This window comes from Capricornis sumatraensis, chromosome 9 (assembly GCF_032405125.1).
Source record: "Capricornis sumatraensis isolate serow.1 chromosome 9, serow.2, whole genome shotgun sequence".
Lineage (NCBI taxonomy): Eukaryota > Metazoa > Chordata > Mammalia > Artiodactyla > Bovidae > Capricornis > Capricornis sumatraensis.
The window spans coordinates 46,060,715-46,071,524 of record NC_091077.1 but is presented as its reverse complement, the minus strand read 5'-3'; the positions used below and the strand labels follow the sequence as shown (position 1 = coordinate 46,071,524).

The 10,810-nt window shown below is 59.0% G+C and overlaps 1 protein-coding gene across 1 annotated transcript; it reads left to right on the top strand.

The window, feature by feature from the left end:
- The first annotated feature begins 3,268 nt into the window (after positions 1-3,268).
- On the top strand, positions 3,269-8,462 carry PITX1 (paired like homeodomain 1). The gene is made up of 3 exons (XM_068980918.1): positions 3,269-3,437; positions 5,730-5,962; positions 7,920-8,462. Exons 1-3 carry the CDS (start codon positions 3,269-3,271, stop codon positions 8,460-8,462), a joined length of 945 nt encoding a protein of 314 aa, XP_068837019.1.
- The last annotated feature ends 2,348 nt before the right edge of the window (positions 8,463-10,810 follow it).

Sequence of the window (10,810 nt, the reverse complement as noted above, 5' to 3'; positions counted from 1 at the left end):
CTGCCCGAGCCCACACAGCCAGAGCCAAGGGGACACTGAGTCCCTGCTCTTACTCCTGAGAGAGAGCTGCCTCCTGTCTCACGTGTGTGTGTGTTGCATCTGTGAGTGTGTGCAAGAAGCCCCTATTCTGCCCAGGATAGCGGCCAGGGGAGAGATCACCCGAGATCAGGCCAGGGCCTCCTCTGGATCAGTTCCTCACCCCTACGCCTTCAGCGCTGACTCGCTCTAGTGGAGAAAACACCCCTGGGCAACCCCCGCTAGTCTCAGCCCCTCCCTAGGGCTCAGGGCCCCGGGATATGGAGCTTCACCCGCAATAGTCTGAGGACCTTTCAGTCCACACAGCAGGCATCAAGATTTCCAAATATAGGGATTATTGTGACTACTTGGAGCACTGCCAGAGCCTTGGATCTGGAGGCGCACACAGCAGGTGCTCAATAACTGCATTAAATGCATCAACAGTGAGAGACACAAGTCCCTCCGACTGAGTAGCTAGAGCTGCAGAGTCGCAAAACAGTCCCCATCCACGGAACGCCCGACTCTTTAGACCCTCTGGGGAATGTGAGTTGTGATGGCCAGCCTCTGGACGCCCAAAGGCAGACCATTCATTTCACAACCCCTCCCAGAGGAACACTGTGCTTCCCACCTTGGCCTGACACTTGGTGGGCTTAGAACACACCCCTCTCAGCCAGATTTTGCGCCAGACAGCGTCAGTGTTCTGGAGCTCAGAGGCCTGGTTGTGTATACATGTATGTGACTGTATTCAGCACTCCCCTGTGTGGGCGCAGTGAGTATGTGTGTGTGTGTGTGCACAGCACACCTGTACAGGTATGCAGTACATATAAGTATTTGCATGTTTCTGTGATCCTGGCACGCTGGGTGGCTCACTGTCCCTTCGAAGTAAGGCAGCTACCAGGAAGGTGGCATGCGGAGGGGCACTCACTGGCATGGCATAACACCTAAATACATCCTTGAAAGGAGGTATTGCTCCTTTAGGAGATTCAACTGGAAACTGTGGTCAAAGATGGGGCTGAGGCCAAATGCTCAGCAACCACTGTTCCCTGTCTCCAGGTACCCCTCCCCATCCCCTACACACCAAGTATGCTTTCTCCCTGGGGGTCTCAGCCTACAGAAAATTCCCTTCGGAGAAGTTGGAGCCACTCCCCCAGCCCAAACTCCTGGATGCCTTCTGCTGTGGCCGCAGCCTCCGAGTTTGCCCCCTGTGGTCACAGGCACCCAGGGAGAGTGGGCTGGCCCTAGAACTGTGCTTGCTCCCCAGGACCCAGAGCTGGGGGCCTTGGGCTGGGGCCAAGGGAGTGAGAGGCAGGCCTGGTTCTACCCTGCCCACGCCCCTGCCCCCACAATCCTCACCGAAGAGCTCAGGGGTGGAGGCAGGTGACTGCCAGGGTGATAGGGAGCCAGGTGAGGAAAGGGACTCCTAAGGGTCCCAGACCCTGACAGCCTGCACAGTCAGCCCCAGGCAGAGATCCCAGGAGAACATTAGGATGCCCTGGGCCCAAGCGTGAGGCACTGGGCCTGGAGATGACCACAGTACTTCTCCGCGCCTCACACCCCACCCCCACCACCATCCTGCCCAGTGCTGCTTCTGTCTGGTGGAGCACACAGAAGAGGGGCAAAGGGCACCCTGGGGTCCACCTGTGGCTAGAGGAACAGGTCAGGGCTGCACCCTACCATCCCAGCTGTCACCTATTTGCTCAAGACTCTGGCATCTCAGGACCAGTTAACAATTGTTAAGCAAAATCCTTCAACAAACTTCAGTGAAGTAGGAGGATTCAAGGAGGGACTCATTCTAAGGGATGGGAAGGGGAATGTGTTTGTGCTCATGGAGTGCCCACTGGTGCTGTAGCTTAGCTACTGTTGTAGCTAAGAGAAGCTCCAAGACTGTCCTAGGCTTCCTGGCCTAGGTTTGGAAACTGCAGTCACCTGGCCTGTCGGGCCTGTGCCTGCCACACTTGAGAAGCCAAAGTGAGGCCCTGCGAACCTGCTGGGAAGGGGGCAGAGGCCCACCCTGTGGTGGCCAAGGCCGGGACCTGGCGGATTTGGCCAGACCGTTGAAGGTGCAAAACAAGGGGAGAGAACAGGCTGTGGGGGCCTGGCAGGGCTCTTGGGGTCTCCTGCTGCACTCGACAGCGGCCTGGAGCCAACAGAAACGCTTCGTCTGATTAGAAGCCATCGGTTCTATCCCAATCCCGGAAAATTGACTGCGGTGCAGAGGGGGTAGGCCTGAGAAGCAGCCTTGGGGGAGAGGGTCCAAGCTAATTAGGAGGCAGCATCCGGGGGCCCATTAGAGCGCAGGCTGCTGTCACTCAGCCTGGCTCGGGTCCCGGGAGAAGATCCCGGGGAAGGAGGGGCCGCGGCCCCTCGACGAGGACGCCGCTGGGAGCTGCCGGAACGAGCCCCGGGCTCTGCCCCCGCCCTTGCGCTGACTCGCAGGCTCCCGGTCGGTTGGATCCTGCTCGGTGAACGTTCACTCATCCCGGGCTGTTCTCGCCGGAGGCTCGGAACTTCGAGGCGGCCCAGACAGGAGTTGATTTCTGAGCGAAACAAGTCATTTGGGGCTTGAGGTGGGCACGAGCCGCGCGGGACTTGCAAGCCAGATGCGTTTCTTTTGTGCGGCCGAGGGAGAACTCAGTGTGCCACCGGGGAAGGAGGGTGAGGCGCGGCGAGGCCGCGGGAGGGGGGAGGCGGCGGGAAGGTGGCTGCGGAGGGGGAGGGCGCGGGCGAGGCAGGCAGAGAGGGAGGGAGGGCGGCAGAGAGGGCGCGGCGGCGCGGGCGGCTCGGGGCTGGATTCCGCCCGCGCTCCCTCGCTCGCTCGCTCGCTCCCTCCCTCCCAGCCCCCTCCCACCCGGGCCCACCCCACCCACCACCCCTGGCGCAGGGACTGCTGGAACCTGGCGGTGCGCGCTGTCGCTTTAAGACAGACTCTGCCGGCGCCGTCCGGAGCCTTAGAAACCGGCCCCGGATCGGGAGCCGGAGCCGGGGCCGGGCGGGCGGCCGAGGCCCGAGCGGCCGGAGCGCAGCGCGGAGCGCGAAGCCGGGCCCCCGGGTCGCGAGAAACCGCTGCCGCTGCCGCCCGCCTGGCCCCGCAGCCCCGGGCGGCCCATGGGGCGAGCGCGGCGTCGTTGCGGGCGCGGGCAGCCCTGGGGGGCAGCCGCTTAGGGGCTGCGCTCTTGTCCTCGCAGGTCGCCGCCGGGGCGGCCGGGCGCGCCCAGCCCCGGCCCCCGGAGCGCCCGCCTCGGTCCCCGCCTCCATGGACGCCTTCAAGGGGGGCATGAGCCTGGAGCGGCTGCCAGAGGGACTCCGGCCGCCACCGCCGCAGCCGCACGACATGGGGCCCGCCTTCCACCTAGCCCGCACTGCCGACCCCCGCGAGCCTCTCGAAAACTCCGCCAGCGAGTCGTCCGACACGGAGCTACCAGGTAAGAGCGGCTCCCCGCGAGGCGCGCGCGGAACCACCCGGGCGAGCAGGGCCGCGCCCCGCAGTCGGGCTCGCTCTACGCTCCAGGAGCGTCAGGACCTTGCCTTTCCCCATTCTCCATCTGACGATGAACGTGGACATGGACGCTCTTTATGAAACGGAAATTTTAGTGCTTCCCCAAGGCGCTTCCACGCGGTCCCGTCGCGCCAACTGACCGGCCGATGCACGAACCTACAACCGGAAGGTCGAAATGACAGCCTCTCTCATCAGGAGCAGATAGAGCGGGGAGAAAAGTTAGGTTTGCGCAACTGGTTGTCCAGGGGCCGCTGGAACCGAAGGAGAGGAGCAGATCAGAGAGCAATCGGCGGGTGGGAGAGAGAAAGTGCCCAGAGAAACAGAGTACAGACACCCCGACAGACTGGGCGACTGTCTTGAGAGGGGCAAACCGGAGAGAAGGTATGGCGGGCAAAGTCAGAAAAGCAAACGGGGGCAAAAAAAAAAAAAAATCCTTAAGTAAAAGGAAAAGAGAGGACAGCGAGGGCAAGCGGGCTCGGATACAGGACCCCCCCCAAAAGAAGGATCCCCGCCGCACGTGCGCCGCGGGAGCCGGCAGCCGCCAGGCCGCCTATCCAGGGAACCGCCAGGCCGCCTATCCAGGGCTCCGACTCGGCTCAGGCGCGTCTCCTTCCGCGCTGCGTTTTTGTCCGAGCTCAAACTTTTCTCCCCCCCCAGCAACCGCCGGGCCGGCGGGTGGGCGGCTCGGGCAGCAACGAGGCTCATCCCCTGCCCTGTTCGGGCTCCCGGGTCTCCGAACGGCTCCGGCGTTCTCGGTGCTGATTCGGCGCCGCCGCCGAGCTCCCCACTCCCCGGGCCTTGGGCGCCTCTTCTGCGTTCATTTCTTAATCCACCGCTGAGTGTTTCTCTGCGCGTTTGTAATCTCTATTTGTTTCTGTTTTGCATCCCTAAGTGACTTTCTCTGAGAGGTTGTGTTTGGTTGATTAGAAAACAATCAACGCTGGACGGTACTTTTGTTTTCAAAAGTTTTAACTGTGGCCTTTGGTTGGTTTTTATTTTTAAAAGCCCGGAGAAATATATAATTACAGATTGCTCTTTAAAAAAGTATGAGAATAGATTTAATTTTTTAACTGTATATTTCGATGTAGAAAGAACTGCTATTCTAGGTACATTTTCAAATTAAAATATCTACATTATTCTTCAAGAGATTTTAAAAAGTCAATCCAAAATGGCGCGTTTCTCCGGGATTTTCTCAAAATCCACTTACAGTGGTGTTACTTGCGGAATTTAAGTTACCTAACTATAGTGTTGTATTTCCCTGGGATTTAAAAATTACTTGGGGAAGGGCATTATCCAGAAGGGGTTAAAAAAAAATCTATCTACAACACTACGTTGATTTTTTTTAAAAACCCCAGATAAATAAATGCCTGTGCCTGCCTGGAGCTTGTAAACGTACAGTACTGTATTTAGTTAGTGTGTTTGCATGGAGGTTTCTGACTTCTTAATTTGCGTTTGCTGTGTTTCTATCTGCCTATTTTTAAGAGTTTGTGACCCTTTCTGTGTTTTTACCCATAGAGCTGTTAGCTTTTCTGGGATTCAGTGTTTTGGTTTTAAATTCTTTTTCTTTGTGTTTCAATATTTCTATGACTGTGTTTTGTGTAGCTTGAGAGGGCGAGCGAGACTAGAGCTCCCAGGTCACCTAGACAGAGTCTGTGGATCTGGGCTGCCCGGCAGCCGCCAGAGGGATTCTCTGGGCCTTGGGACTTGAGGCCTGGAGCTAAGGCCGAGAAACCGGCTGTGCTGTGCCTGCCCGGCTCAGTGGGGCTCCGGCTCCGGCCGGGGAGAAGAACGTGCAGGCCACCGCCTAGCTCTGGCTCCACGGATCCCCTAGCTTCAAGCTAGAAAAGTCTGATCCTAGTTCAGAAAAGCAGAGATCTCCTATGATTTAGAACCCCCAAGAGCCCTAAAAACTGTACATTTTCGGGTGGCATCAACAGTAGGGCTCCAGCGTGTGCCGAGCGGGTGAGAGCAGGCCCTGCCCAGCTGGGAACCTTGGTCCGCGGCTCCGACTCCTGGGCTTTGCTCCCAGACGAGCCTGACCAGAAGGTGACTACTGACCGACCAGGCACAGACGGGCTCTTTCCAGCGGGGACAATTCCAGGGCCCCTGGCGGGAGGGCGGGCCGCCAGCGCTGACCGCGGGCGCTTCGGTGGAGCCGGGACCGGGTGCAACAGGGCAAAAGCCCGAGGTGACCGGCGCCCCATCCCGCCTGCTTCAGAAAAGGAGCGCGGCGGGGAACCCAAGGGGCCCGAGGACAGCGGTGCCGGCGGCGCGGGCTGCGGCGGTGCCGAGGACCCCGCCAAGAAGAAGAAGCAGCGCCGGCAACGCACGCACTTCACCAGCCAGCAACTGCAGGAGCTGGAGGCCACGTTCCAGAGGAACCGCTACCCGGACATGAGCATGCGGGAGGAGATCGCCGTGTGGACCAACCTCACCGAGCCACGCGTGAGGGTGAGCGCGGGCTGTGCGCCAAGGGGACCCGCGCAGAAGGCTGCCAGCCGGCGCGGCGCAGACTTCGAAAGCTTAGACAAGCGCCTAGACTAATACTCTTTCCAACACTCAGACCTTCTCCCTCCTTCCACCGGAGGAGATTCTACCTTAGGCCCCGTCTACCCAGCTGCCGCTGAGCCGTTTGGTGCTAGCGCCCATCGGCCGCTGCCTCCTCGGATCTTTCTGACCCACGTCCTACCTGACCCTCTGGCTCCACCGCAGCCCCCATCCAAAGGCCTGTGGCCCCAAGGGACGTTCCCCTGCCCAGTAGAGCCCAGAGCCTGCCCCGACGTTACCACCCTAGACTGCAGAGGATTCCCTGCCGCTGGGGACCTCGGGGCCGCTAGTGCCTTCCCGCAAAAACAGAACGGAAAGGCAGATCCTGCCTGGCAGTCTGAGAGAGGCCTGAGAAGAAGCCTAGGCTTGGGGGTCTCAAAACTTCCTGGGGCAGTGGTCCCATCCGCAGTTGGCTAATTCACAATCTCCGGATATTCTCCACCTGACACTTTCTCAGTCATCAGCCAACCTGTAGCTGAACCTTTTCCATAATGACCTTTCCTGTAGGGCTGGGGTCAGGTGGGCGGTGGGGGACAAATCTGGTGGACAAGTGAGCTTCAGGAGGAATCAATCCCTTTGGAGATCTAAGGTCTCCAACCCAAGATGAGACTGCACACTCGCTCTTCTCACCCCTCGGTTCCCAGTGAATAGATGGCTTTTCTGCCAGAGCAGCAAGAGAGTAATTTCTTCTCTGGGTACTGCAAACATTTAATCAGATATTGGGAGCATGTCCCAAACTAAACCAAAGTCCCACCAGGGCCACAGACTCCCTGTTATAACCTCAGCTCTCACCCCACCCCAGTCATGCTGGCCAGCCCAGTGGGGTAGGGAGTGAAGACAGCACTCAGTAATCCAGAACTCACTAATCCTGCCCCCCATGTACGGTGGTAGGGGTGGGGTGGGGTGGGGGAGAAATCAGGCAATGTTAGTGCTTGGGATGGAGAAGGCCGACATGCACCGATCTGGCAAGAAAGGTCGGCGGAACAGCCCAGGGCAAGGACTGGGATTTGGGAAGAGGTTCTTAACTGAATTTTGTGGGGAAAAGTAGAGGGGGAGAGCAGAGAGAAACTAGTAAGAAGTGAAAGGAAATTAAATATTTGCAGAAAAACATATTTGGCATATATTTAGGTGGCAGGAAAGAAATTAAATATTTAAGGGAGAAGCAAAAGGATCAAGTATTTGAGGAAAATAAAGAATCGACTATTTAAGAGAAAACAGTGAGGGTCAGATATTTGGAAAGAAGGAAAATATTTGGAGAAGAATCAAAAGGATCAAAAATGGGGGATAACTCAGAAAAATGGCCTGAGGGAGAAAAAAGTGGTTCAGATAGCAGGGTGGACCAAATGAAAATAAACATCTGGGACAGAAATGAGAATATCAAATATTACCAATAAAGATGGAAACAGACTATCTGAGGGATGAAAAATAGACTGAGGAGTCGCAAGGTCCTATGTTTGAGGTTAGAAAACTACCTTTGGTGTTGGAGAAGAAAATGGATGGAGTATTTAGGAGATAGATGGGAAACCGTTTGCGGGAGAAGGCACAAGATAACCTGGTTGAGAGAGGAAGAAAGAAAACAATATTTGTTATTAAAAAAACAAAACAAAACAAGAGGATCCGCCTTAGGAGAAGAAACCAGATTTAATTAGGGGAAGAGGATAAAGATGAGAAAAAAGAAACGACTAACAATATTTTCTGGGGACAGGAAAGGAACCATTGTGGGGAGAAGGCAGGGACGGAAATATGGAAGAAAAGAAAGGGTATTGGGGAGAAGGAAGCGGGCTGAGGCCTCGGGGCGGGGCGGGGGCGGTGGGGGCGCCTTCCCGCCCGGCAGCCCTGACCCTTCTCCGGTCCCCCCTAGGTCTGGTTCAAGAACCGGCGAGCCAAGTGGCGGAAGCGCGAGCGTAACCAGCAGCTGGACCTGTGCAAGGGCGGCTACGTGCCGCAGTTCAGCGGCTTGGTGCAGCCCTACGACGACGTGTACGCCGCGGGGTACTCCTACAACAACTGGGCCGCCAAGAGTCTGGCGCCAGCGCCTCTCTCCACCAAGAGCTTCACCTTCTTCAACTCCATGAGCCCGCTGTCGTCGCAGTCCATGTTCTCGGCCCCCAGCTCCATCTCCTCCATGACCATGCCTTCGAGCATGGGCCCGGGCGCCGTGCCCGGCATGCCCAACTCGGGCCTCAACAACATCAACAACCTCACCGGCTCCTCGCTTAACTCGGCCATGTCGCCGGGCGCCTGCCCGTATGGCACACCCGCCTCGCCCTACAGCGTCTACCGGGACACGTGCAACTCGAGCCTGGCCAGCCTGCGGCTCAAGTCTAAGCAGCACTCGTCTTTCGGCTACGGCGGCCTGCAGGGCCCGGCCTCGGGCCTCAACGCGTGCCAGTACAACAGCTGACCGCCCGGCCGGGCCACGCGGGCCGGCGGCCGGAACGGCGCCGGGGTCGGGGCTGGGGCCGGGGCGGGCGCGGAGGACCTGGCTCCTGAGCCGCCCCCTGCTCCCCACCTCCCCACCTCCGGCTTGATTTTGTGTTTGCTTTCCTGGACCTCACTCTACCCTCCAAAACGAGACAAAACAAAAAAGACGTCGGAGAAAAGTGCCGCGAAAAAAAAAAACGGATGAGTTGCAATTTCCCTCGGGATGGCGCGGGTGGTGCACGTTCGCTCGCTCGGGGCCCGGGCGGGCCACTCCGCGGAGGGGACGCGGCGCGGGAGGCGAGTGCCCAGGCCGGCGGCCCGGAGGAGACGCCCCCCGTAGCCCGCGTTCCCGCCGCGCTGGACCCAGACTGAGCGGCCGCGCCTGTGAACTGGAGCGCGGAGCCCAGGCAAACCTGGGCCCCGGCCAGGTGGGAACCAAGACGCCCCCTCCTAGCTGGGCCCGGCTGAGCATACCTTATAGCTCGATCCGGATCCAAGTTGGAGCGGGCGTTGAGCCGGGGATGATGGTACCCAGCCCAGGGTCGGGAACTCGCCGCGGAGCCGTACTAATGGCCCCGGCGCGCCTCGAGGAGCCCTCGCCTGCCCCGTGCCCCGGAGTCCTATTTTAAGGCCAAGGAGCGGCAGCTGGCGGTGCGGTCGAGGCGGGAGCCTGCTGAGTGCTTGTCTCCGAGCATCCCAGCCCCCCAAGCTTCGCCGCAGACCCAGGCCCTCCGCTCGGCTCCCCCCGGGGGCTAGGAGAGGGCCCCCCCTTTCCCGGCAAAGAGCCCCCTCCTCACCGTCCGCCGTGCAAGAGTTGAGCCGGGAGAGCTCGGGGCGCGGCCAGGGCCCCAGCCGCGCCCACTTTGCACACCCACTCTCCGGCCCGCGCCCCTGTTTACAGCGTCCCTGTGTATGTCGGACTGACTGTATAGAATTATAAATCTGTCTATATCGACTTGTCCATGTACGTCTATTAAAAACCATAGTACGAGCGTGCTAACCACTGCCGAGCCCTGACTGCTTCATTCGGCCGAGAAGGGAGGTGGGTAGAAAGGGAAATAGGCCCCCGTGGGCTCTGCTCGTAGGAGGGAAGAGCCGAGGCCGACCCCGCCAGAGGACCCTACCCCTACTTCCCCGCCACCATTCCTGGCCTGTTCAGCCCGGCTCCCTTGAGGGCGCGGTTGGGAGCTACCAACACCCTCTCCAAGCGCGCGCGCGCGCGCCCCCGAAGCAATCGACTGAGCCGCTCAGCCTCCGGCGCTGCGCGGGCTGCCCCAGGCTGGACCGACCGCCAGATTCTGCAGGTTCTTCTCAGGCTGGGTCTGAATGACCCTTCAGCCTCTCGGGGTGGTGCGCAGCCTTTGTCTGCCGGGAACCTTGGGGTGGGAGCCGCTAAGAGTTTCCTTAGGCCTGGGGTTGCCTTTTTTCTCACAGGCCCGGTGCCCGCAATGTGAGCCCTGCTCTCGCTGTTCAGGAGGATCGAGGGTGCTGGATCCGCCAGAGTCTAGCCAGGGCCTCCCTCTGCCTTTCCACATCGAAATCCCACCCAGGGACATATGGCCGTTCCGGTGAAAGTGTCCACCACGTCGAACTCATTTCTCACTTCCCTTCCATCCCAACGTATCTGTGGCTCCCAGCGCCGCCACCCTCCCCCACTTTGGAAACTACTGAACAAGACCAGCCTGTAAACTGCCTGTAAAATTCTGCTTCCCTTAAGTAAGTCATTTCTAATGGCAAAACAAAATGTTTGCAGCTGCAGCGGGTGAGGAAGGAGGGGTTAGCATTCTGCTTTAGAGTCACCTTGTGATGGGCAATGTCCTGGGGCTGGGCCCAGGCAGGCCCTAGCTGGGGATGGGGTATGGCCATGGGCTTAGTCATGGGTTAATAGCTGGAGAGCCCTGTGCACACATTCCCAGACCGGGTCAGTACTGACTCTGAGGTCAGGAGTGTTGGCCCTACTATACAGATGATGGAACTAGGGCTCCATCACACTATGCAGTGGGCCAAGGTCACATGGATTCCAAAGTCAAGCATCTTTCCATGGTCTTCTCACCTTCAGAGGAGGAGTAAGGAGGGGTCCTTCCTGCGAGATGGCTCAGCCTGATGCTGTAGGACTTGGAGTGCCAGGATCTGAGAAGGACAGGGCCAGATACACAGGCTGGGGGAGGGAGGTGGGGGAAGGGAAGTTTGGGGCAGGGGGGCTGGAGCCAGACCACCCCTCCCCCAACGGCTCCAGTCCAGAGCTCCGACCCCTCACTCTCTGGAAACATAAACACAATCACATCTGGACTCAGAGTGCCTCCCTGACTCACACATCTGCTAAGGCCA

Coding starts and splice junctions, on each gene's coding strand:
- PITX1 (XM_068980918.1), top strand. CDS start 3,269: ATGGACGCCTTCAAGGGGGGCATGAGCCTGGAGCGGCTGCCAGAGGGA. Junction 3,438..5,729: donor GTCCGACACGGAGCTACCAG/GTAAGAGCGGCT, acceptor CGCCTGCTTCAG/AAAAGGAGCGCGGCGGGGAA. Junction 5,963..7,919: donor TCACCGAGCCACGCGTGAGG/GTGAGCGCGGGC, acceptor GGTCCCCCCTAG/GTCTGGTTCAAGAACCGGCG.